The sequence below is a fragment of the Corvus moneduloides genome, chromosome 11 (genome assembly GCF_009650955.1).
Source record: "Corvus moneduloides isolate bCorMon1 chromosome 11, bCorMon1.pri, whole genome shotgun sequence".
Lineage (NCBI taxonomy): Eukaryota > Metazoa > Chordata > Aves > Passeriformes > Corvidae > Corvus > Corvus moneduloides.
The window spans coordinates 19,530,884-19,558,005 of record NC_045486.1 but is presented as its reverse complement, the minus strand read 5'-3'; the positions used below and the strand labels follow the sequence as shown (position 1 = coordinate 19,558,005).

The window sequence follows — 27,122 nt, the reverse complement described above, 5'->3', positions numbered from 1 at the left end:
TATGCTGCTGTTCTGACCCTGCTCCATCTGAAATTACACTGTCTCTTTTCATCTTCCTTGGGATGATGGGGCAGACAATTATGAAGAGGGCAAGCTTTGTCTTGAAGCAGGTAATAAATAACCATCTCCATCAACTTACAGTTTGGATCGACTTGTCCGGCTGGAATTACTGCAATTTAACACATTGTGGTGTAATGAAATAATAAACTATCTTCAAGAAAATTTAAATCCTATGTGTTTTAAATTTTGGGCATGTTTTTGTATAAGGCAGCTTTGAGCTGCAGTGCAGATGAATGTGGATTTTTGCCAGGAAGAGTTTTAGTTTCAGAGTTTAGGAGTGTTAACATTGCCGGAAAGATGTTTGCTTCTGAGGCCAGGTAATTTGTGTGTGATCATACATGTTTTGAGATTGATTTTAAAAGCTGCTGGCATTTGGTGTAAAATTAAGCAGTTTTATTTAAAGAAGGTGTAGATAGATGGAAGCATGCATTGGACTGACAGAGGTGGCAAAGCACTGCCATGCCTTATTCAACCTGTGACAGATGATGGGGTTTGTGATAGCTCTGGGAAAGGTGTTTGCTTTTGGCACCAATTTCATCATCGTTGTGAGGAGTTTGGTACACACTGGGCTTCTCTGCAGACTCCAGGGAACTTCAGGCATTCCTGGCTGCTGGAAAATAAGCATCTGTATTGTTGCTGTTCGAAAAACAAAATGGGATGGCAGTAAGAAACTCTTATTATAGTGGAAATGCTTTATTTTCTGGGTTGGTCATGGAATAGATGCCAGGCTTCATTTCAATAATAATTACAGGACTCATGGTTGAGTAGGGTCTGTAGGACTAGGCCATAGGGTCTCCCTGCAGACTGCGACTGCATTTGCTAGAATATGGGTTTCCCCCCTCTGGTTTCAGGACCTTTCCTGCCTCTATATTGAAAAAAACCCCCAAAAAAAGTCTTAAAACATTGTCCTGAGGCAGCTGAGATCCATGGCCAGCCACAGTCCCCGCTCCCTCACGCAGGGGTTAAGCCTTCTCTTGCACTGGCCACACTGTGTGGAGAATGGGCTTAATTTTTAGTGATTAACATCCATTTGGAACAGGATTGGCAGCTGCAGTCTGGCCCAGGATTTGCATCATGCCTTGGGTGCCTTGCCTGGGTGCTGAAGCACTACTTTTGTCTTAGTTCAGCTACAAACCCTCAACTATCTTGGTCAGTTTTGGGGTTTGAGCAGAATAAATTTGTGCTGGTATCTGAGTCAGCAAAGAGCCTTTGATGCCATTGGGTTAGAAAGTTTGTGCTAAATGAAGACAAATCCCAACACCCGAGCAAAGCAAAATGCAGCTCATCACCCAGGACTGGGTTTGCTTTTGTCATCTGTGAATTTGCCCAGTGAACAGCATGTGTTGAGTTCAGCAGCTCCAACAAGGCTTTCTAATGCTGAGTTAAGGTTTGTTTTCCAAGATTTCCAATGTTTGACAACTTGCACTTCATTTTTTTGGTTTTTCCAGATGTTGACACCTCACTGCAGTGGGAAGTCTGTCTGCAGGGGAATGCACGGGGTCGCTGTTCCCAGCCAGCTGATGTTCCTCAGGCTCCTTAGATGTTTAATAAATATCCTGTTCTAAAACTTCTGCTGGGAGCTGTAATAGCAGCTCCAAAGGATCAAAAGCTGTTTTGACCTCTCCTTTCTCAAGCTCCTCCTCATCCCAGGAGCTCTGTCTGGTTAAACAAAGAAACCCTTCCCACCTCTTCCCTCCAGCAGTTATAAACAGGAGTGGCAGACTTTTTTTCTCAGAGATACATATTAAAAACCCTTGTAATTAGTCTGCAGCAATTAATTCTTGTGATATGTACCAATGTCTAGTTCAGATCTTTTCTCAGTGCCTGTGGTTTTGTTTTCCATATTTCATGGTATTTTTCTTGTCCAGTATCTTGTTTTCTCAAACAAGTTTTATATTACTATTTTGACTACTTTTTCCCCAAATATTAGATCATCAAACTCCTCTTGCTTGCTGGTAATGAAAATAATCTCCACTAGTCTATTAATACAATATCAATTTTAAAAAAATATATAAATATTACCTTATATTGTTACAGGTGTCATAGGTGGCTTTGCCACATGGATGAAATGAGGTTCATGGTTGTTCCGACACTGCATGCATTTCATTTTTTTTATCAACTGAAGTGTTCCTATTAGATATACTGAGTGTGTGGAGTCTAAATCTGGGTTTAATTTAGGTTTGGAATGTGCTTTTTGGCTAGCTTTTGGTGGCCCGGAGATCTCATGACCTGTCCTTGCAAGGATATGAAAATACTTCAGTGTCAGCTATTCTTGCATGATTTTGATGGACTTTTAAATGGAAAGTGGGCAGCGCAGAGCCTTCATGGGCTCTGGATCTTTCAAGGAATCCAAGTGCAGGGTGTGTGGGTTCATCCCCGGCCACTCCCTGCCCTGCACCTCCCACACTGCCTGGCTGGGCTGCTGCTTTGGCTGCACCTCTGGCTCCGTCTGGGAGCTGTGTTCCCTCCACCATTTCATGCAGAAATCCCAGTTTCAGCATCTAAAATGAACCCTGCTGTGCCTGGGTGCTTCTTTTCCTTGAGCAAACACAGACATTTGTGGTGCCTTTTCTATCCTTGTGCATTTATTGTCACACTGAGGGAGGAGGAGCTGGACAGGAGAAATGCCACGAGCAGAATTCCATGGAAACCCTCTCTATTTCTGCTGCCCTGTGCTCTTTTTGGGTTCCACCACAAATCTGCAACCCTAAGGCTCTTGGTGGGGCTCAGGTTGATTTGTTGTCTGTCTTTCCCTTTGCAATGCGCTCCAAGAGCCGCCTGAGGCGACCTCAGATCCTTGTGAGGATAAAATGCAGCACTCTAGGACCTGTTTGGTGACGACTGATGGTCAGTACAACACTTTCCCATATCCTCTCCTGCTCTGAAATTAATTTCTGCAAGCCTGTTGCTGGAAACAGCATTCCCAGGTTCTTCACAATGCCTTGGAGAAACCTTGGCTTGGCTTCTGGGAAGCGGCTCTTCCCGATGCACAAGCTGCCCGACAGCTTGATTTGATAACACTGCTGAAAACAGGCAGAGTGCTCCAGCCAGACTGGCTCCTAAATTGCCGGAATCTTGGAAATGGCACAGTGGGAATGAGCGCTGCCATGGGAATGGCCGGGGCTGTGCCGGTGCTCGGAGGGCCGGGATGGTGAGAACAGGAGCGATCCTCTCCCAGCAGCGCGGTGTGCGGGGACGGGATCGCCCTGGACGCTCCGGTTTTGTGCAGCGGTGCCGAGGAGCTCCTGCCCTGCAGACGAAGGGGAGGGGAGCAGTTCGCTGGCCATGGCGAGGGCTCAGCTTTGCTCTCACACACGCCTGGCTGCTGGCAGCTCCTCCGAGGGCCGAGTGAGTCATATCGGGAGCAGGGATTCTGTAAAACCCCGCTGCAGTGCGAGCAGTAAACAGGAAACAAAGTGCCGGATCTGCTCACACCAATTACCGTCAAATCGCGGGGGGTGCGTGGATGTGACCCCCATCCTCCAGCCGAGCCGAGCCAGTTCCATCAGGCTCTGAAACACTTGCTCCTCGTCACTCGCGCGTGTTTCAGTGCGGCTGGGGCTGCCGAGCCGCTTTGTCAGATGCTGTGGCAGTGTGCTTTAATTCGAAACGCGCATTTCTGCTTTTAAAAAGTGCTTTCCTCTTGAGAGAGACTTTTTTGGTGTTGTTTTCCTGTAGGTGTAGTTTAGTTCGTGTTGTTTGCCTGTAGTTTTTCCTGCGGGGGGAGGAAAAGGTTTAGGGTTAGAGCAGGGTGGGAGAGAAGCAGCGTTCTCCTCGCCCGCGCTCTGCTGTCCCCTCCCTGTCGTTCCGGGCCCTCCCGGGGCTCGAACCCGCGCCCCTCCTCCCCCGGGTCCCTCCAGCCCCTCCTCGGGGGCGGGGCCGGGCCCGCGCTCTCCCTACCTGCGAGGATGTGACGTCAGCGCCTCATTACCCTAATTGGGCTGACGTCAGGGCGCGCGGGGCCAATGGGGGCGGGCGGCGCTCCCCACCTGCTCGCAGCCGAATTCCATCATTCCTGGGATTCCTCGGCGGGCCCGCGCAGCCAGCGGGGCCGGGCGAGCCGCGCCTGCTCCGCGCCGCCGCCGGGCCCACACCGCCGCCTCCGCTCCGCCCGGCCCGGCCCGGCCCGGCCCGGCCCGCGGGGCGCCGCGGCCCCGCTGCTGCCGCCGCCGCCCGGCCCCGCCGCCCGCCCGGAGCGCCGGTGAGTGCGCGGGGAGCGGCCGCGCGGGGACAGCGCGCACAGGTGGCCGCGGGGGCGGAGGGAGCGGCGCTGGCGGGCGGGACGGGGCCGGGACGGGGCCGGGACGGGGCTGCCCCGGGCCGTCCTCTCCGCGCTGCGGGGCTTTCCCCGCGGGAGCCGCGCCGGGCCGGGCGCTGGCGGCGGCCGGGGAACCCCCGCGGGGCGGCCGCGGAGCTCCCGAGCTCTGCCGGCGGTGTCGGGCTCCAGGTGGGGAGGGACGCGCGGGGTCACAGGCAGCGGGACCCGGAGGAATTGCCCCGGCAGGAGCGCCTGTGCCGGGGGATCCCCAGCAGCGGGACGCTCCTGCCGTCCGCAGCGCGCAGCTGGGCTCCCGCCGAGCGCGTTCTTCCGGCAGGGAAAATCCCCGGCGCCGTATCGGTAGCAGAGGTGAAACCTTCTAGAACGCGTCCCAAGGGCGCTGTGAAGGCTTTTGGCGCTGCATCTTCTATATTACATCGGCAGAGGTTTTTAATTTAGCCTGTAGCAGTGCGGGGTCGGGCTCGCTGTGTGTTCCCCAGATGTGATCAGCAGTCAGTAATTCCCTGGGTTAAGCTGTCCGCGCTGATACCAGTGCACCCTTTTCTGAGAGTGGATGAATGGGAATTTAACACCCGTTTCCACTGGCGTTGGAGAATCCATAAAGCCAGCTCTCTTCCCTTCTGCTGTGTAGGTGCTTCAGGATTATCAGGAACAAGAAATAATGGTCATTTTTAAAATTAAACCAAAGAGGACTTGGCTGATCAAGAGTTCCAGGATTTCTCCTGCAGGTTAATATCTCTGAATAGATTTTCTCTGACTTTAGAACAGAGAGTTGTTTAAAGAGCATTCCTCACAGAGAAACAAGCTGCAAGTTGGGAAACCTGAGTGAAACTCTTTGCAGGCAGTGATACTGAGAACCCTTGGATCCAAAACTCTATAAAATTGGGCAGCAATATCCCTCCCCTGCCTCAATAGCAAACTTTTTAAAGGCTCTTCTCCAGGCTTTAAGGCCTTTATTTGTATTCTCCTATCTGTGAACTTGTGAGGAGATTGCTAATGTGGAATGTTTAGCTTAAATTCTCTACACCTCTTCTTATCGATACACAGTTATAATCGTGATATTTGGGATCGGGCTATGAGGCTTTTTGGGATCAGTTACAAGAACTACTTTGATCCACAAGAAATGGATCTGACCCGTTAGACTCTTGGTAGAATTTGAGCCTGCCTGTTGTACCTTTGCATTTTCTTATTTAAATGACTGGGCTGGAAGAGTTGCTGCTGAATCCCCAGCATCCCCTGTGGGGGATGGATGCCGTGGGGAGCAGGGATGGGATGTTTTGGTGCAGGATGCTGTTCCTTCTCTGCACAGGAACCCCTTTGTGGGATGGGGGCCAGCTTTTACACCCACCCTAGAGCAGCAACTGGGCCAGAGCTGAAGTGGTGAGCGCCCAGGAGTGCTGCTGAGAGGGGCAGATCCGACAGTCTGGTATAGAATAAGGCCGGTAGCTAAAATAGGATAGAAAACATTTGTACAGACCTTTGGGGCAGGTTAATTAAGAGCATTCACATAATAAACCATCAGTTTCTTATTTACATATGAGTAGCTTTGCTAACCTTCTCAGCATCTCCACATTGCAGTGGTGAGTTGGTTTGTTTCCAGAGACACCTGGAAGTTTTCTGCTGGAAAAGGGAGCTTTGGTTCAGTTCTCTTTACTGTGGTTAAACGTTTCATAATGTGTTTGCAGCAGATTGTGTAACATTTAGGATGCTCTGGGTGATCTTGTAGGTACAAGACAAGGTCAGCTTGGACTTTCCCACCTTAAGTTTCTCAGCTTTGTTAGCTTTCAGTTCAAATAGCATTACTAATAGCTTTCTTCTTAAAATGTTGCCTTGTTAAGGGGGATTTATGCAACAAGACAACAAAAAGCACAAGGAAAAATACCAAAGCTCTGCTTTAAGCTTATAATTTTCTGTGTGATGAGTTAAAACGTTGTTTCTGTTTGAAGGTTTGCCTGTTCAAACACATTTTCCACATGCATAACAAGCATGGTTTTAAAAAACCCCAAAGTAGTGAATAAATACTTAAAAAAAAAAAGTGGTATTTAACCAAATAGCCTGAACTTACACTCAAGACTGTGAGTTGTAAATGCAGGGGATGATCAATGCTACTTGGTAATCATGACCTAAAGAGAGCTCTTCCACTTTTTAACATTTCACATGGGTATGCCAACACAGCATTTTTCCATCCACAAGTAGAAGCCCTGGTCTAAGCATAGCTGAAGAAATTTAAATGTATGGTGACTCTTTGAAAAAATTATTGATTACAACGTGCTTATCATTATTCTCATTCATGGGGCAAATATGCTTTGCTCTCTCCAGTCATAAAAAATAAACGATATTTATCTATTTAGCATCAAACTTCTGCTTTATCTCCCTTCCTTCTGTGGACTAACTGATTGTGCTGGTCAGTTGTATCTGGATTTCCTCTTCAGTTTCACTTTCTTCCATTGAAATCAGCAGAGTTTGTCTCTTTCTAGGTACTTCTGGGGATGAATTTGGGCATTTCTGTGCCTGTATCTCCCCAGGTGGGAGCTGCTCTTGACCTATTTGACCCCACTTTTCAATTAATCTTGTTTTCCCTGTACTTGTGCTTATCTACACTTCAGTCTTGATGGTTTCTCGAGTGCCTTGCCATTCTTGAATCACTTTTTCATTGTTCTAATGGGCTTTGTTTGTTAATGCTCCTCTTCTCCCTCCAACCTTTTCTGTGTAATTCCTCCAGATGGGAATTCAAGTACCAGGCTTTTGTGTCCATCATGGGAAGGTTCAGCCTTTCCCCCCTGGCAGGTGTAGATGTGTGTCTCAGCAGGTTTGAGTGGCTGTTTCTGGTGTTCCTCAGGTGTTTGCAGAGCCTGTGCTGCTGTTCCTGAAATCCAGGCATTGTCCTGGCTGAGACTTCCCTTTGGCATTTCATATCCAAACTGTATCAACATTCTTCTCTTTCTGTCTTTCCTGCACTCATGTCTCTTGTTCTCACCACCCAATTTTGCCCTTGTTTTTGGTATCTGACTTGAGCTGAGGTCTGTGCTAGGCCAAAGCCATGCCAACTCCATAATGAGATCACTGCCCAAACATCATCTTTGTTTCTCTTTCCTTTCTCTCCCTTTGCTATTCCCCCTATTTTAAAATCAAGTGTAAAGCTCTTCTCTTTATCTCCCGTCTCTCCTGACATCCCCCACTGTGAATATTAACTCTGGAGGGATTCAATAATTGTCTCTCTGTTCAGGCTGAGTGCTGCTGGTTGCTCTGCTGCCTGTTGACTGAATTCCAAACAAGCAACCTCAGGGTTTTTCCCTGCACGCTCTTCCTGGTGCTTGGGAGGTGATGTATAAATCCCTGAGAACACTTAACTGTTCATTTTCTAAAGCTTTCACTTCTCTATAGCTTTCAAAAAAACCAAAACACATTAGCAGGCATTTGCAAAGCTGAGAGTACTCTGTGTGTTTCTGGAACCTGCAAAAATGTGAAAAGGAGAGGGAAAATAACGTGCTATTTCATTTCAGTGGTGGGGTATTGTGGGCTCCAAGTGCTGCATAAAAAATGGCAGGTGGATCAGTGTTTAGATGAGTTTTTAGACATCTCTGAGTTCACATTTCATGTCCTTACTGTTTTCCAGAGTGTTTCTTTGCTGTTGTGTAGGTGAAAGGCCAGAACAGGGCAGTGTTGAGTGGGAGCAGTAACTGATAAATAAGAGCACTGACTGAGACATTAAACTAATATTTGAAATTACAGTAGATGAAAATATCCTGAATGCTTGTAAAAGTGCTTTGGTTCGCGTCTCCTCGAGTCTAACAGTTCAGACTTTGTAACCAGTGAGATACACTCGGGAAACTGTTTCCATGGTGTTAAATCAGATGTAGCCAGGGAAAGCCCAGTTGTATCTTGTGTTTCACTCCTCGCTTGCTTTCCCTTACGGAGTGCGTGCACAGAGTTGGGTTCTGGTGGGGGACACTTATAACAATTCAAGGTTGGATTCTGCTGCATAGACAGGTTTTTTGTCACACTGAGAAATAGCTGGATTTGGTCAGGAGTCTCCTTTTTAACTCTTTCTTTTTTTGGTGTGGTTTTCTTTTTTTGTTCGTTTGGTTTTTACATTTTTTAAAAATTTTGTTGTTGTTTATTTCTTGGAACCCTGGGAAGTGCACTGGTCTTTCCTTGCTGAAATGTGACTCCCCCAGGATGGCTGGGCTGCTCTCTGCCCTGGCCCAGCTGCAGCACTTGCTGACCTTGCCCTGATCAAATTAGGGCTTTAAACTTGGAGCTAAGAGAGGATCCCTCTTCTCTCACTCTCCTGGGCAACCTTTGTTTCTTTCCTCAACTGTAAGCACCAACTTGTTAGTCTAATTTAGGGATAAAGGGATAGTTAACACTGTTTGAAAAATAAAGGGATATTTAACACTATTTGAAAAATAATCTGGCAGTGTACAGCTCCTTGCGGGTAATTTTTTAAAATCTGTTTTAAAAGTCACAGAATATGTGGTATTGCACCCTGGGATTTGCAGGTTTGAATGAACACAGCATCCTTCACAAGGCCTCGATCTCAGAGGAGCACCTCAGCAGCTCTCTCATGATCTGAACTTCAATGGTACACAAAACTGCAGAACTCTATTGAGGCCACTTTTAGTTGAGTTGTTTTTAAAGTGTCTAATTTCCTGAGCAGAATTAAGACTTGGTTCCTGTTTCCCTCTCCCAGTGTGGATTTCTGTCACCAGTTAATTCTCTTACTGGGAGCATGCTCCGGAAAGGGATTGGGCATCTGCTACTCCCATTATTTGAAAATTACTGGAAAGCTGAAAGAAAAAGGGCAATTTGTTTTTAATGAGACATTTTTACTGTCCTTTACATTGTTCTTTAGCAAGAGCTGGTTTTTTTCCTAAAGAGTTGACCAAAAATATTTGTATTACTGTCTTTGAAGTGTAGGACAAAGCTAGCACTGAATCCTGAGTTACCTCAGTCTGGTGTAGCTGCATCCCCCTGGTCAGACAAACCTGAATCGTTTTCCAGCTGCATTTTCACTCTGTTAGAGGAATTTGTGTGACAGGGTCACTAATGGACAGTCTGCTCTTTTAAACTCCAAGAAAACAAAAATATGAAAGAAATAAAGCATCAAGGGCTGAGGGATGCAGTGGGATGGTGCTGAAGGCTTTTCAGGGAACACCCTCTTCCCAGTCTTTGCTTTGGTTTGGGGGAGAATGTGGCCAGGTGTGAAAGGAATAAATAATGAAGACAAACTTAGTAAAATAAGGTAAAATCTTGTTTTTTAAACCCTCTTGCCCACAGGTACTGTCTTTAAATGAGTTAATTGACTTTATGAGTTTAGTTAAAATATTCTTCCTGAGCAAAAGCTGGTTCTGGCACGGAGGGAGAAGCATGTTCTAATCCTTAACACAAGTTTGTCTCTTGGTTATTGTAAGTTTGTCTCTTCTTCTTGCACAGCTCCATGGAAATCTTACTGGATTTCATTATTTAAACTGAAAAATACACGCTTTAAGCTTAAAAATACATTGTTTCAACTTACAAATGCTTTAAAATCCTTTCTCTTAGGCTTTAAAGTCTTTGATTAGTTGAAAGACTTTGACTTATTTAGGGAGTGAGGATAGTGAGGTTTATTGTTTTAGTGCAAAGGCAAGGAAATTGCTTCCCAAACATGTGTTTGTTGTTAAGTCAATGTACATGCAGGACATGTGTTTGAGATTTCTGGAGCTGCCACTACCTTTTTTTTTTTTTTAAGATCATACTGTAAAGTAAGTTACAGTAAACAGTTCTTATGGGAGAAGTTTTGCAAAGTTTTTTGTGGAAAAACCTCAACAAAACCATTAGTTGTTCTGGTTTTTTTCCTCTTTCCCCATTTTTTTTTCTTAACAGTTCTGCCTGTGCTGTTGCCTTTTTATTTGGAAACACATATAAGTTGTTTGCCTTACAACAAAAACATCTTGACAACATGTTATTCTCTTCCTTCCTTTCCCTTTCATATTTTTGGAATTTCATATTGGGACTTTTTTTTGAGGAGCTGCTATACAATCATTGGTGTTATGGCAGTCTGTTGCTTGGTGTAGTGCTGGAGTAGGCATTTTTAATGTGGTGGGGTTAATTCTTTGTGCATGGGAATTGTGTGTTGTAAGGGGCAAAACCCAGGGAACAAACAGCTACTGAAGTGTGATTATGATTGAAAAAAATACAGTTCTGTGTGTGGTTCTACATACACATACCCAGAGTTCAACTATGTGTTTATTGGTGGGGGAAAAAAAAAATCTTAATAAAATTATAAAATTTGGATGATTCTAAGTTGGGCATAGGAGAGAGTATGGAGGGGAAGTTTATGGGATCCTGAGGATCTAAAGCAATCCATGCCCTTGTAGCAATCCAGACCAGCTGTCCCTGCACCTTTGGGTATTGTCTCCAGTAGCTGTTTTTTGGGGTGGGAGGCAAACCCACTTGCAGCAGGTGGTAACAACCCTGTTACAGCTGTGTGAGCAGTGTAACAGCTCCAGCACTAGGGGCTTGGTGTTCTGCTTTGTTTGGGTGAGCAGCTGGTGGCAAAGCCAATCCCAGTGTTTTCAGCAATGACACTTCTAGTGAGTCCTGTGCTGGTATAACACGAAAAGAGCAGCAGAAACTTGGGGTTTTGATTGCTTTTGCTGCCGGGCTCCTGTTGTGCATCACTGCTTCCTTCTGTAAACCTGCTGTGGGGTGTTCTCAACAGCTGGCACAGCACCCAGAGCGTTGCCTTAAGTTTACTCTCTGAAACCTTGGTTCTGAATTTTGCAGGGTCCAGAGAAGAATGGAGACTCCCTTGGATGTTTTGTCGAGAGCAGCATCTCTGGTACACGCTGATGATGAGAAACGTAAGTTCCCTGCCTTGTTGGATCCAGCTGCTTTATGTTTGCACTGTGGATCAGCCTAGAGGCTGGTTTGATCCAGCTTGGAATTTTACTGAGCCCAAGATGTATAGAAAACTGTCTTCAGGGTCATGTAGAGGTGAAGAAAACCCTTCAGAGGTTGTCTTCCCCTGGTGCAAACCCAACACCTTGTGTTTAAATTGGTCAGTGGGCAGCAGAGAATCCCTGCTGTTATTCTAAAATAAATTCATGTGAAGGTTCCTCTCTTTTCCCAGTTGCTTTTGCATTGCTAGCAGACAAAAAGCCGTGATGGAGCTGCTGCCAAACTAAGGCCAGTTCGGGAACTCAGACTCCCTGATAATTTTGGTTAGACCTGTTCTCATTTAAGAACACACAGCTGGGTGGGCACCAGGGGGTTGCAAAGATTTCAGTGGATAACTCTTGGAGTGACTGTTGTCATTAGTGAGGAGCTCTTCATTTGCCTTTCACTTCAGCAAAAGGGAGTCACAGGACTGTAACACAGTCAGAGGCTCACGTTGCCCATTTTTTGGGTAATATTTTTGCTTTTACCATTCAGGGTAAGAGTTTCAGGTGGGGTAACTAACGTTAGAACAATATTTTCAATTCTGCCACGCTTCAGTGCCACCTCACAGATCAGATTGTCACCTGCATGCTCACTAGTGAGTGTCCTTGGTGCTTTCTGAGCAGTGTGTGCACTTTGGGTATCAACCTCAGGAGGTGCTGACTAGAAAAATTCTATTTTGGATTTCAAGCTGCTTTTGTGAGTAGCTTCTGAGCATAAAATCACCTTTTAAGATGAATGCAGCTTTTCTTTTTTTGGTCTTTGTTCCGTAGATGTTTTTGAAAACTGTTTGCCTTGAATGTTGAATAAAATAATTGGTTTACTGCTGTAAATCTGCTTTGTAATGAACGTTGGTTTTGCTGTTCTTGCATGTTCACTCTGCTGCTGGATAAGTACCAAGTTTTCAGTGGTGCCACTACAGAGGGATGATCTGGTTGATTTGCCCCAGTTATTGACTATTACTGGTGAAATGAACAGCAGTGGAGCTCCTTGAGGAAATAATTTCAACCATGGTTTTGGCCTGGGGGGGGGATTTCTTTTGGCTACATTTTAAAAAGTATATTTTGAATATGTATTCTCAATTTTCTTGAGCTTAAATGCATTCTTTTTGGTTAACTATTGCCTAAGACTGTAGTTTGATTCTGAGCTGCACAGGGTAGGAATGTTGGGCTGGATTTAGAGAATCCAGAGGAAGTCTGATTCAGTGCAACTTGCATGTGAGGGAGCTGATGTGTATCTGGTTCTAATTTACATTCCTTTAGTCCTACCACTTAGACTTAATTAGATTTATGCCACTCTGCAGCTTCTAACTTGTGCTGTCTCCAGCTTGCCCTGCTGCTGTATCACACCCCAAAATGCTGCAGCGTGAGGAGCTGCTGAGAGGAAGAAATGAGCAGAGCAGTCCCTGAGCTTGTGCCTTTCTGTGTCAGCTTTAGGGCTTCGTTCTGGGTAAAAAGAATTTAGTTTGGAAGTTAGTTTTGATCTTGAATTTAGCAGTTAGGCTTGAGCTTTCAGTGAGGTTCTAGCAGTGGTGCTGTCTGCATTTCTGTATCCCCACTTGCTCTGTCTAAAACAGAATTCTGCAGAGTTTCCAGTATTCCAGCCATGACCAGGGGTGCAGGAATATTACCAGTGTTGATGAATTTAATGCTTTGAAATGTGAAGGATCCTCTTATCTCCTTGGGCACTCACTGCAGGGCCAAGTAATACTGGAGTGTCTTAGAACTGTTTAAAACAAATGCTTTTCAACTTAGCAGTACTTAAAGAAATGAGCTTAACCTCAGCCAGCAATCAGGTGCCACAGCTGCTCCCTTACATGTCCCCAGCCCTGCTGGGATGGGGAGAAGAATCAGAAAAAAGGGTAAAACCTGTGGGTTGAGATAGGCACAATATAATTATTGAAATAAAATATTATAATAGAGAAAATGAAAAGAGAAAGAGGAATAAAACCCAAGACAGACCCACTGACTGATGGCCAGCACTGATGGGTGGCCCCCAGTTGATTCCCCCAGTTTCCATACTGGGCAGGACGTTCCTTGGTCAGTGATAAGTTAACCCTGGATGCTGCTTTGTCTCCTCTCTGGTTTAGGAACTGTGGACTGTGTTTCAACAGCTCCCAGTTTAAATCATCCTGCACTTGTTAGCAATGCAAACTTATGAACCACATTTGTTTAACTATTGTGTCACGGGAAAGATTAATTATGGAGCAGAAATGGCTACTGCAGTTTTGGATTTTAACTCTTACCACAGAGATGTAAGCAGTTACTGAAGTTTATGGTACAGTGGGTCTGTAATAAAAAATGAAGAGAAGGCTGAATGAAGGGACACAGGCACTGATGTCATTATTAGCCAGACATTTAAAGGCTTGTCACTCCTTTCTGACTTGTCAATAGTGGAGGAAAGGCCATAAAAAGTCTGTCTATCCTGAGGAGGAGCTATAGGTAACGTGCAACTATTTCATCTCTAAGTGGAACCTGTAAGGTTTTGCTGGGATCTTTCCAGGGCTTCAGGAATGGGATTTAGAAGAAGTAACCATCTCTATGATGTGCATCTGTGCTGGTTTTTCATTGTTATCATGCCTTAAACCTTATAGAATTTGGGGTATTGTGAGCTTGATTTTTGTAGTTTCCGTTGAGGTGCTTGACACTTGTTACTCCTCTGTCCCTCTTCTTTCCCTGCACTGTTCTTGCTGGAGTTGTTCTGATTTCTCATCTGCTCAGGGTTCAATTTGGCTGCTTTTAGAGGAGCACAGGATAAGCTGGTAGGGTTTAAGCAAGTATTCAAGCAGTAAGGAGGATTAGCATTTTGTATTTATCTCATATAAGGGGTTTGGGAACTGGTCTTGCAGTTATAAGCAGAGTTTTAAATAGCATAATCTTGCTATTGAGAAAACAGGGAAGGAAAATACTAAGCAGGACTTGTGCTTGCAGATTGTGTTGTGAGCACTGTGTGGATTTTGAGCTCCAATATGTAAGCCCAGTTTAAAAATATGGGAAAGAATGAGACAAACCATGTCTTTTCTCACTCCCTCAGGATAATTTAGTGAAGTCTGCTGTGGGCAAGCAGGAGAAAATACACTTCCATAAGGAAATGCAAGGTTTGGAGACAGCTCATAAATGGCACCACCAAGTCCTGGGTAACAGCTTTGTGTTTTAATGCCTTGAACCGAGTCCATACCTGCTGAGCCTTGATTTATGTTCTGCAAAACTGATACAGAGCTGCATTAAAAAAAAGGAATTATCTTTAATGAAGCCATGCTCCTTGCACATGTGCCATCAGTCACATGCGTGCAGGGAAGCCTGGAATTGCTGTTCCACACTTCTTGCCAGTGAACAGTGTTATTGTTTGGCAACAGTTGCTTTTATGTGGTTTAGTTTAATCCACTTCAAATAATTAAGCCAGACCATACAGTTGATACTTCTAGTACAGAAGAATTATTGTGCTTTAAAATCCCCTGCCCTAATCCACTTTGTAATAAAATCCTCATGTAGACAAGAGCCACCAATGAGTTTTTACTGTTCCTCACTGGTATCAGGAGTTCATTAGGAGCATGAATTTTGTGCTGGCTGCTACCTCCTCATGAATAAATATGCAATGATTATTTGTTTTGGATAGCTAATCCCAAAAAAAAAGATCCTGCTTCAAGGCTGAGTTGAGGAGAATTTATTATTTTTTAGCACTATTGAGGAAGATGATGACTCTTTAAGCTTACTGTTTTAAATAAAAAACAAGCAGTTTTTATAGCAGAATTAGACCTGAGTATTGTTATTTGTGTTGAAGATATTAATGATGAAATATTTCCAGCATCACCATGACTTTCCACCCACACTGCTACTGTTTGTTGTGTAAATTTATGGCAAATTATGGGCAGTGAGCCTGAGGCAGGTTTTAATGTCAATGTTTGCAGAACTTTAAAGAGCTTCCATCCTGCTGTGGGAACAGTTACATCAGCACTGATCCTGAAGGTGTTTTGGGTGACTAAAAGTGAGGAATTGGATGGAATTTGCTCTATGAATGCAGTTGGTGCAAAGAAAGTCTCAAGGATCATTTGCAGTTTGTTTTTTGGAGGATTCTGAGGTTTTTTTCAGCATTGGTTTGGTTGTGTGGGGTTTGTTTTCCCTTTTTCTAGAGATTCACCTGCTTCAGAAAAATGGGGAACAGGAGGGCATTTTTGCACAGAAGTGAAATAGCAGTCTCGTGTCACAATCTTGCTTTGTTTTCTGCTCACAAGTTCCCCCCATTCCAAGTAGAACTGGGAGGAATTGTAGTGTAAGGACAAGAAATACTCTATGGCAAAATATTACTCAGAAAAATGAAAAATTTCCAGTGGGGCACACTGTTATCATACAGCTTGCCCTTTGTACTTTCATTGGCACAGGTAGGTCCAAACCAGCAAATCTTGTAACAAAGAAATAAATGGAAGAGGTCTTGGCTGTGTTCTGAGTGCAGAGAGGTTTCAGTGTTGCTGCTCATTCATGGAGCTTTTGCTTCAGGGGTGCAAGGGAATCCAGTTGGTTTAAGAAGAGCATCCTGGAGCGTGTTTAGGGTTCTTCTGACATCTAAAATATGTTTGTGTCCTTAAGAAATTCCTTGCTTTGGAAGGTGTTGGGTTCTGCTCCTCTACCTGCGAGTCATTCCAGAGACTGACTAAATCCCTGTCTTGGCTTTTCCCAATTCAGCCTAAATAAGAATTTTCCTTAGAATGAAAAGGTTGTATATGATGCTTCTACTAAAAATCTTCCTTCCTGTGACTTCCAGGACTCCTCCAGAAATGCAGTTTTTTGTTTTGTGGGACAATACTTGCTGCAATCCTGCTTGGTTGAGGGCAACACAACCACTTGAACTCAGATTTTTCTTTTGCGTTTTGTAAATAAATTTAACAGTATTTTGTATGTGTGTTCTTTTTAGTGCTTTCGGAGTTTGGGGGTTTTTAATCAGGGTTTGTCAGCTCTTGGGTGTCTCTTATTAATTAACCCAGCACGAACTTTGATTTAGAGCTTGCCAACTTCTTCAGAACCTCGTCTGGTTGAGAGGAGGATAAGAAGTTTTCCAGGATAATTTTTCATGTGAATATAAATGGATTCACCACATGGATGTTTGTTTCTTCTTTTATGGCTAATTCAAATATTGATTTGATTGTCTTTTTGCCAGGTCGGTTCAGAGAAGAGGCAGATATTTGATATACACAAAAAGTCTTAAAAATGAGAGGTGTGATTAGACTGTGGTGTTCTGCAACTCACTTTGATACCCTGAATTCTTTAATTGTGGAAATTAATATGTAATTAAGTAACAGAATAGTTTTTATGATTTAGCAACTGTGCTTGTGGGCAGAGCTTATCTGTGCTGTCCAGCAAAAGAGAAACGGAAGTTTCCTGAAGGAGAAGCTCTAATTTCTGAGGAGCAGTGTCAGCAAAAATCTACATTTGTAATCCCTTAACAGCTATGAGAGGTGTTAAAAGTACATTTATCAGTTTGTCATTTAAGTAATATTTGATCAGTGGTGGAGTCCTGTTAGTTTTGGAGTGGAATTTGTGACATAAATAATCCTTTTTTTTTTTTTTTTTTTTATGGAAGGGGAAAAACATGGAAATGTGATGTTTCAGCTGAGTAATAATGTGATGGAAAAGCGTAAGTGGTTCAATCCTTGAGATGCAGCCTGACTCATCTGATGTTGTACGAATACCAAAAGCTTGAAATAATAAAACTCTGAGTAATAACATGCAGAGTGTTCTGCTTTGAAATTGATGAGCCACACAGAAAATACTAATATTGTCTCTGTTTTAAGTATCAGTAAATCTGGTTTTCAGTCAAATATCTGAATGAGTGAGTTCCTGATATCCCACTTCTTGTCTTTCCAAAAGCTTTAGCTGTTTATATTACTCAGTATCTCACAGAGTAGCTTCCTGTGAGTGGTGTCAGGGCCATCCCATTAATTTTAGGGTTTTCTTGGAAGGAGTGTTACGTAGGACAGCTGCTTGCTTGGCTTGTTTTGTTTTAAAAAAACAATGAATTATTCTTACCCCCAGAAAGTTTCACCCTCTTTTTCTCCGAGTTTATTGTAGCAAGAAAATAAAAGAATGTTTTCAACTTGTTAAATAGGCTGGAAAATGGGGCAATTGTCAGCCTGGCGCCTCGATGTGTTTTAGTAGCAGGGGAGCCCCATTAGCAGAGCCAGCGGAGGGCTGGAAATTCCTGCAGGAACAAAGGGCCTGCGTGTTCCTTTGGAATTAATTTTTCAAAAGTTCAGCAGCCTGCAGTTTGTAAACACGTCCTAGCATCCTTCAGCATCCCAGATGTTCCTGCCCAGAGCTCCTGAGCAGCGGCAGCCACACAATGTGGCTTTTCTTCCTGAGCCCTTTTCAGCTCATTGGGGATAAAATATGGGGGCTGGTGGTGTCCCCACCCACGTAAACGGTGTTTGCTGAAACATTCTCTCTTTAAATGTTGTCTGGCAAGTGGAGGGGGAGGAATCTTCTCGCTGGGATGGAATTTGTCATCAGATACCAGGCAGGGCTCTGAAAATCACAGCTGGCTGAATACCGCGCTGTCAAGGGTGAGAGCACATCCCATATGGAACTTGTCAGTGCACATGCTCCTAAATGATTGTCATGTCTCTAATGCTGGGCTTGGGATTTGTGCTCAGCTTGTCTGTTTTACCAGAACTCGGATTTCTTACAGCCTGAATTCCCCAGCAACGCAGGGAAATTATTCACCGATTAGGTTCGGTCTGTGAAGTTTTCTGGTGGGGATGAAAACTGCAGAAATGGACCAGGTTTTACAACTGGAATGTGCTAGGTTGTGGAAATCTGCCCATTCTTCTCGTGGTCCGTAGGATTTGGTGTGTTTAATTTGGTTTTAGGAAGCAAAAAAGTAGTTCTTTGCTAATTAGAAGTACTGCAGGCTGACTAGAAAAATGCAGGGTGCTTTCCAGGATGTCCTGTAAGAGCACAGAGGACACACAGGACATTCTTGGAAATGGCAGTGCCACACACGAAAAGGCAGCGAGGCAGAACTGGTGAGAGGAAAGGAGTTAAAAGATTTCAGCAGCACTTTGGATTTGGCATATTTACTACTTTCTCTACTTTTTTTTTTGTGCTTGTTTCTGTAGGTACTTATTTCAGCACTTTATCAAGTGTCTGGAGGGGTTGGAATAGAGCACTTTGCAACTTCCTTGTTGCCTCTAACACCGTGCCTTAAACCAGGCTCAGCATTATAAACCCAATTCTTTTAGAAGCAGTTAAAATTGCCTTAAAATGGAGGTGGTCCTATGCAACCTTCACTCCCTTTTCAGTCACACAGTCTTTAGTGAAATCATCATAGAATTTTTACAGTTCTGCTGTAAAAAGCAACATGCAAGTTCTTAGTTAATGAGCATCTGTTTGGGATTTTCTTTTCCCTGGCTGGGAACCCAGACTTTATTTCTGGAATGCCATTCAAATTCTGACCTGCAGGAGGAGGGATCTGAACATGGATTTTCCAGTCCAAGGTGCGTGATCCGATGGAATGGCTTGTGAAACAAAAAGAGGATACAGTCAATTAACACTCTGCTTTACTAACTTCTGCATTTTGTCCTGTTGTTCAAGAAGGAAAAAAAAAAAAAAGCAGCAGTGCTTTGCTTCAGCCTGAAGAGAACTTATTTTTTTCCCCAAGGAGCAAACACCAAAATTACTTTTATTTTTTTCCCCATCTCTTGCTGCTGACTCAAAAATCAATTACTTGTGAAAGCAGAATTCTGGCTACAAATCGGCAGGGCAGCTATAAACAATGTCACCACAGAAACTTGTGTCATCCATAAGCTTAAAAGGAGAAATGCTTCTTATTTAGCAAATTGAAGAGTGGAGAGTGATTTATTACTCTCCTCTGATTTTATTTTTCCCTTTCTGTTCTGACTTCAAGCTTAATGACACGTTCATTGAAAGGTGCCCCAAAACACCACAAGAGGATTTTTGTGCATCCCCTGCAACAGCGTTGTTGGTGATAATAATTTCATAGCGCTGGCACAAATTTGCTTTAGATACACATTTATTGCTCCGTAAGGCAGAGAAATCCTGAACAGTTGGGCAGAAATGGCCCTTTGTGTGTTTTCAGTTTCAAAGGGAGCAGTTTCAGTACATGCACTGGGCTTTGCTGGAGCTGTGCCAGGAGCAGCAACTACTGTTATTTTCTGGGTCATGCCCACGCTGTCTGTTTGGTTTGTGTGAAAACATCTGTGTGTTACAACTATAACTTTATTACTGGAAATCTCCTGCCTTTATTTGCTTTCTTTGGAGCTGGGTGGATCTGGCTCCTGACAGAAGAGTACCCAGTTCATCCATGGTTCCGTCCCTCCCTCTCTCCAGTTTCTGTGTCTTAATGCACCTCTTGCTTAGCCTGACCTGGAAAAATATTTGATTATAAAACATGCAAAACTTCCACTTTCCCATTTGAACTCCCCTCCAAAATATGAGGTCTATTAAGGACCTCTTTCAGTTGTTTTTATCCTTAGATTTACCTCATCAATAGACAATATAATGGTTTTCCAGTAGTGCTCTGGAATTCCAGTATGTTCAAGTTGAGCAGTGTTGAAATCTGGGATCTTACTGTGCAAGGATCTGGCTTTGGGAGAATTTCAGAATATTTTTGTTTCAGAATATTTTTATTTCAGAGTATATTTATTGCAGAATGCTGGTACTTACATAATTATATCGTCTTATGTTACATTTATACCTACTCAAACTATTGCTTTATTTCAAAATGATGAACTCCAAGTTTAGAAGTATATTTGGGTAGTTACTTAGCTTTAAAAATTATCAATCAATAATTTTTTCCTATGTTAAATAAAATAGGTGCACAGCTTATTAAGAATATCATTTGTCAATGTTTGCATATGAAGGAAAGTAACGGGCTTTCCACCGCTGCCTTCTGCGGAAAGAAAGAGGAATTTGGAAAATTGAGAAACATTTAGATTTTTGTTTGTTGCATTTTTTGAAATGAGAGTTACTAATCTCAGTGGAGAGCTCTGAGCTGTCTGTTCTTGATGAGCCTGGCAGGCGGGTTCCTGCCAGGAGCTGCTCCGCGGGCACCCTGTGGCTCCACGGGCAGCGGCTCAGCTCCCCGCATCCCTTGGGCTGAGCTTCTCATGACTCCCAACAGATGGTTTGCCTTTAAAGGTCACTTTAACTTTCTGTCCAGGCTGGCTCCTCACTTCCCAGAGCATGCAGCAGAGTTCAGAGCTGGAATGTGGGTTGACATCAGGAATGGAATTTCATGGATTTCTTGTTCACTTCCGGAGTTATCCAACCCAATCTCACCATACCCACTTCCACAACAACTGGCAGGGCATGTTTTAAAGGGGTAGTGCCATGTCAGAACAGAGATTATGTGAGCAATTAGGATGTGGTGGGGTTCTGAATGGCCAGAGACACAATCACTGGGGTTCTAAGGGCTCTGTTTTTGCAAGAATTCAAGATTAAATTTATCCATGCCTATAGGTAGAGCAGTGGTGTCATGTTGTAATAAAAACTTGGATATTATTCTCTGCCTGTACTCTGCTGTGTTCCCAGTCTAGATGTCCCTGCCTAGACTGTTTTTTATGGTCATCTGTTCAGATTTGCATGCATATGTGTGTCTGACCTTTTAATAACCTGGCAGCTCTATCCTAAATTTATTTTCTTTTTGCTCCTCAGAAATAGGGCCCAGTGGCATTAGGAGCTGTTCCACTGACCTTAATGCAATCCCATTAATGCCACTTTCTGCTCTCAGTCATACTCAAATATTAATTAGTAATGGGAGGAAGGTTGACAATAGGAAAATGTAGATTTTTACCACTGCTTGAGGCTGTTCCCTTGTTGATCTGTTCCAACCCATGTCCTTGTGCTCCCCTCTCAACTGCACTTATTGATAACAGCAGGTTCTGGTAGCACTGCAGTAATTTCAATTAACATCTGTAAAGTACCAAAGCAGAGTTTTGTGGAAGACCTTTTATTTATTTCTCAGATTGGGTTCTATCTTGGTTTTGGCTAGGACAAAGTTTTTTTCATTCTGACATGACAGATTCCAAATATACTTTTACAAACTCCTTGTTTCCCTTTCCTCTTTGGATTCCTGCTCCTCATTAAGTTGGAAAGGGATCATAATTTTCCTTTTTAATTTGCTGAAATCGCATGTTCATTGAAGTAAGAGGAAAATATTTATGCAAATGATGCTACCTTGTGACTTTTGATTGTTAAAACATAGAGAAGATAAGTAATTTCTCTGGTAGCTGTAGAATAACTGGTGTTTTCTGTGAGAAATAGAAGCTGTAAATGAAGATTTTTTTTTTTTTAAAGGTCTCTTTCAATTTACTCTCTGCATTCTCTGAGGTCTTATTTTTAATTTTCTTTCTACCTGCCATTATGGAGGCAGAGGTGTGTGGGTCATAGATTGGAGGCTGCAAATGAGTGTGCAACTTATTGCTGGGATTAAATTCCATGGGCCAGCTATTTAATTAGATGTTCCATGTGAATTGGTGTCCTTGATTTTGTATGGCTGTAAGGAAATCCACGCAATGTCATTTGTGAAGTAACTGAGATTATTTTGATTGCGCAGAAATTAATTGTTATTAATGTAATGAAACATTTAAAATATTTAATGCTTTTAAGCAATAGCTGTTGTTTTTTAAATTAGAGTTTCTTTTGCATTTTGTTGAAATAGCAAGAAATAATTGGAAGGTACTTTTGTTTCAGTTAGAGGGTTGTGTCATCAGCTTTAACTGAAATGTACCTCTGCAATTTGATAGCTGCTCTTCCAAAGGTGGAAAACTCTAACAGTGAGTGCAAGAAGAGGTGAGAAATGGTGAAAATGGGGGTGAAAGAAGGACAAGGCTGTCCTGTGTTAGAACATTCTTAGTACAATTTCTTTGCCATGGAGTGAGTTGTTGTTTTAGCTCATAATTGCTATGAGTTTAGATATGTAAGTGTTTTAAAAGGTTCAATATCCAGGTTCTTCTGAAGCAAAAGTATGAGAAGGAAACTGGAACAGCATAGGGAATTCTACAGGGAATTAAGCTGGAGGTGGGGAGAAAGGAACTGACAACTTAAAAGATCCTTTAAGAGCTGCAGCATTATTCCTTAAAGTCTGCTACAATCATATTTTAGCCCATCACTGTTTTTTCAGACTGTGGGGTTTGCATTTGTCACTGTACTGAGAAGCAGGTGCTGAATCTGTTGTGATTTAAATCAGTGACAACAGCTTGTGCTGGTGCAATGGCAGGGATAAAATAATAATATCAGGGATTAAATAACAGCAGGACAAATCCTGGTGTCATCAATACATCCCCCCCTAGTTTGTTCCCAGTTTTAGGCTGTGTATTATCAATTTTACTTGGAAAACAATACAGGAAACCAACTTTGTGAAACCAGACCCTTATCATGACACAGCAGCATCAGTTCAGTGAGTTGATGATGTGATTAACACACACTGTATCAATATACAAACATCTTCATTGATTCCAATCTTCAGAGGGCTCACTGCACTTCAGTCAGATCAGACCAAGAGTAAGCTTTGTAATTGGAATATTAGAGGAGACATGTAAGTGTGAGGAGACAAGAACTTGCTGTTTCTGTCAGGATTTGTGTGTGCTGATTGAGTTGGGAGGCCTCTCTGCCATCTGCTGACACCCTGCGCTTGGACCTGTTTGTCTGCAATCACTGCTGTGCTGAGCTTATCACAAACAATATTGCTCAATTCTGCTGCTGGCATCCAAAGGTGCAGGATTTATTCTGAACCTCTGTTATGCAACACAGCAAACCCAGTTGGATCCCTTTTTTATAGTATTTTTTTTTTTTTTCTGTGAGACTTTGCAAACTGTTGGGTGTTTGATAACCTCTGGCAGTGCTCAGATATCACTCCTGGTGCTGAGTCCCAAGCCAGCTGCTGTGCAGGCTGCTGTGGCTAATTGGTTTCTTTGGGATTGTCTTCACTGCACGGACATTCCTGACACAAATTCAATCTTCCAGCAAGCAAAGGAAACCTAAATCGAGCAGGCTTTAAGCTGAACTGGTTGGCCTGTCTGGAAGTATAAAACAAAGCCTAAATTAGCTCAACAGAAACGGTGTTGTTGAAGTATTCAGTAGTGTGATGGTTGTCTCCTGTGTTGGTCTGATTGGAGAGAAGCTCCAGCACAGTTTACCAACACTTCTGAGGCTGGCAGAGCTCTGAGGGCTCCGTATTTGTTCAGTATGTGGAAAACCCGAGGAGAAAGTGGGGTATAAAAACCAGTCTGTTACTGCCTTTCAGTAGATAGGAATGACATGAGAAGGGTGACTGCAGTGGGAGCAGAGCGAAGCTGCCAGGCTGCGAAGGGTGGGTTAAACTTTAAAAACTCGTGTTCCACATGTACACATTTGTGTTCAGGGAATAAGCACAGCCTTGAGATGGTACACAGCTCACCAGAGATGGATTTTCTTGGTGGCATAAAATTCAATAAAAATAGGAATTCAGACAGAAGGTTTGGCAGGGTGATGTGTGAGTGTTGCTGTACGCTGGCAGCACAGCTGATCTCCTATTTTGTTAGTGACATGAATTTACTTGTGGCAAATCTGCTGCAGCCTGACAAAGTATCAAGGACTTACTGGCTTTTGAGCTGGGAGGATTATTTGTTTGGGAAAATCAACAGACACCTGGTTGATGTTCTTCTGGCTTTCCCTGTGGAAGGGATGTGTGCACAGGGAGAATCTGTGGGGATATCTGATATAACCGATGGTGAGTTTCCCTTTGTAGCTGCATCCTGCTGCTGATAAGTCTGAGGTGAACTTTGATCTTGGGATCATCTGCACTGCAGATTTTTTTACTGAGGCTGCTGCCTTGCCAGGGCTTATTCCCATGAACAGTAATTAATTCTAATTATTGTGAGGTTCGTGGACGTGGAGTCCTCGTTCTTATATTTGATCTGGGTGTATCTCACCTCACACAGAGAAACTGTGAGTGGACATCTTCCTGAGACTAAAGTCAGGGTTTTTAGCTGAAGTTAAGAAGCAGATTGTGCTCACTGAGATGCGTGAAGGGTCACAAGAATCCGGGAATGTGGAAGATATGCAACTCAACCGGCTTCCCAAATGGTAACATTTTGGTTGCTGCAGCGCTGGGCTTGCAAATCAGGATGCACAGGCAGGAATTGGCTGCTTCTCTCTTATGCAGAGGGTAAATGCTTCACTTTCTTGTGAGATCCAACCTTCCGTGTGGTCCCTGGAAGAATCTGAGTTTATATCCCCCATCAACAAGGCTGTAGAGAGGAGTTTGCAGCCTGAGCACAGGCTGGAGCAAGGAAGAGGAGGAGGGTGTTCCACGAGAACCGCGCAGGACCAGGATTCCTTTAATAAAGCTGCTCCCCTGGCTGGCTGGTGGCTTCTTGAACACATTGTCAGTGCATTAACAGGTCAGACAGGTTCTGCCCGAAAAGAACATCCAGACCAAGAGTTCTTTTATTTGTAATTACCAGAGTGGATGAAAGCAAGGCGTGGTCCTTGGCCCGGCGAGGAGAGTCAGGATCTGACTGGCTTCTGTGCCTCCAGGGAAATCTCATCTTCCTGCCTGGATTTCTCCAGCTGCCATAGAGGTGGATACTTGCCTCAGGTGAAATCTGAATGTATTCATGCTTGTGAGGTTCCTCGCAGATAGAAGTTCTGTGCATGTAATATTTCTAATCTATTGTCTGTATTAGATTTTAGAGAATTCACCTTTTCAAAAATAAAAATACATGGCTTTGGTCTAGGTGCGTTCTTTCTTCTCTTTGTGGAAAGTAACTGGAACATACAATAATTTCTTCCATTGTGTTATGGATGTTTAAGTATCTGGCTTCAGAGAAAGCTCAAGATAGTGAATTTGTTCTGAGACAGAAGATATCTTCATGGCTGAGTGCATTTGATGAATGAGACACCTAAGAAGAAAATGTATTTTGACAGTCTATCCATCTGCACTTTTTAAAAGTTGCTGTGTTCTGCCCAACCCAAACATTTTGGCGCTGCACGATTGGCCTTCAAAAATGTTCAGTTCAAAGGTTTTCACTAATTTCCAGTTCTGAGCTTGTGGATTCACTTTGAGGCCTAATTTACATGATTATTTTTTTCTATCTGTTAGATTTAAAAGCTGAAAAAACATTAACATAAATTGTATGCAATATCTTCAGGTGCTCAGGGGAGAAAAGGGGCTTTAAGAAAAGCATCAGTATTGCAAAACTTTGCAATATTATGAAGTTGCAACATAAAGAACATGCAGGAAAAAAAGGAGCAATACTCTTTAAACATGTCTGTATTTTATTACACTATTTATCCTGAAAACAGCTTCCTAAGGCATGTCATGGTAAAGAGCAGAACGTCTCCAGCTCAGGACTTTTGGCTTTTTGTTAAACTCTGCTTTGTAACCTTTTTGCTGCTGCTTCTTTTAAACCAGAAGCACAGCAAAGCAGCTGAGCTGGGAGTGCTGGGAGCACCAGGCTGCTCCTGGGGTGTGTGTGTGTGAGCATTTTGGAGCTCATGAACAGTTACTCAGGGCTGCTCACACACCTGGCAGCCGCTCTTGCTCCAGACACATTTCCAAGGCTGACATAAACTCAATATTAAGGTCGTAAACTGGGAGCTTTTGATTCTGAGGCTCCACTGCCTGACTTTGATGCCTGGCTGCAATGCTTGTTGGTGCACGCCGTGTCTCTCTGCCTCTTGGTTTATCATTGTTCCAGCAAATCAGCGCTTCACACCAGGGATGTGACTCCTCATTTAATTGTCCTCGCCCAGCCCGAGCACTCATTTTCATATGACAGTTCAATTTCTCCAACTTCTGGAAGCAACAAGCCCAGAATTCTTGGCAATAGTCTGATTTACGTAATTAGCTCAGCTCACCACCTACAGCTGATTTTTTTTTTTTTTTTTCTTGCTTGGGAGCTGGGATTTGTTTATAGGGGAGTGGCGTCTTTATCAGAAGGAGCTGCTGGGACCATTAGGACTCTTCTGCTTCTTTAGCCACCAGTCCTGTCACAAAATAATGCCTTTTTTACCATTTCTTCTGGAAGGAGGAGGATGTGAACTCCAGTATACTCAGGACATCTCTTTTTCCAGCTTTTTTGGAAAGAAGGTGGAGTATCACTGAGTTAGAGAAGCAAACATTGCTTATCTTGAGCTCACGTATCTGAGAGCACCTGCAGCTCGAGAGAAAGGAAATTAAAGGTCAAGAGGAAAAGGACCAAGACAGGGAGAGATAAGGAGGCAGTCTGAGAGTGTGATCTGTCACTTCAGTTTGGGGATCTCAGTGTCCCATGACCGAGTAGCTTTTGGTGCTGTCCTGTGGCTCCAGAGCTGCCAGGAGCCAGAACCAGGGGAGCTGAGCAGCTGTGGCTGATTCAGAGGGAAACAGGGAATTTTTAAATCCTGGGTCATGAAGAATTAATCTTTGATTGGGAAATTGTGGTGAGAGAGGATGGGGGGGCTCCGGGTAAGGTGGGATTGCTGGGAAAAGTTCTTCGTTCAGGAAGAGAGGGATGGGATTTAGGGTGTCTGGAGAACACATCTTGAGGAAGGGTGTTGAGATTGTTGGAAAGAGAGGGAGAGAGAGAGGAGCTTGTAGGTGAGTGGAAGGGGGTGTTAAGATGGGAAACCCTTGAAAAGGCTGAGGAAATTTTGAGGACGTTGTGGAATATTTGTGGCATTTGGGAAAAATTGGATTTCGGGAAGTGAAGGGGTGGTAGATGTGAGCCTTGGGGGAAAAAACTGATCTGTACCCATAAATCTGCAGCCCCCAGGCTTTTTTTTTTTTTGTGGGTAAAATTTGGGAGTCGTGATCCTTTCCTCTCTGGGTTAAAAACAAGCAAGTGCTGAAACATGGCAAAGCTTGGGTTGTGGTCACTGCAAATTCC

The 27,122-nt window shown here is 43.5% G+C and overlaps 1 protein-coding gene and 1 long non-coding RNA gene across 4 annotated transcripts in view; one reads left to right on the top strand and one right to left on the bottom strand.

Annotated features, from left to right (window-relative positions):
• Positions 1–732: 732 nt before the first annotated feature.
• On the bottom strand, positions 733–4,139 carry LOC116449578. The gene is made up of 2 exons (XR_004242450.1): positions 3,961–4,139; positions 733–3,775 (listed from the first exon to the last, which is right to left on the bottom strand). It is a non-coding gene; the product is annotated as an uncharacterized LOC116449578 (long non-coding RNA).
• Positions 4,140–4,226: 87 nt separating this feature from the next.
• Positions 4,227–27,122, top strand: part of VGLL4 (vestigial like family member 4) — a 73,449-nt gene continuing 50,553 nt past the window's right edge. For all 3 annotated transcript variants that reach the window (XM_032121155.1, XM_032121152.1, XM_032121154.1), the window contains exons 1-2: positions 4,227–4,261; positions 11,108–11,184. In XM_032121155.1, coding sequence (XP_031977046.1) covers positions 11,121–11,184 — 64 coding nt within the window. In that variant the 5' untranslated portion in view covers positions 4,227–4,261; positions 11,108–11,120. The remainder of the gene's footprint in view (positions 4,262–11,107; positions 11,185–27,122) is intronic.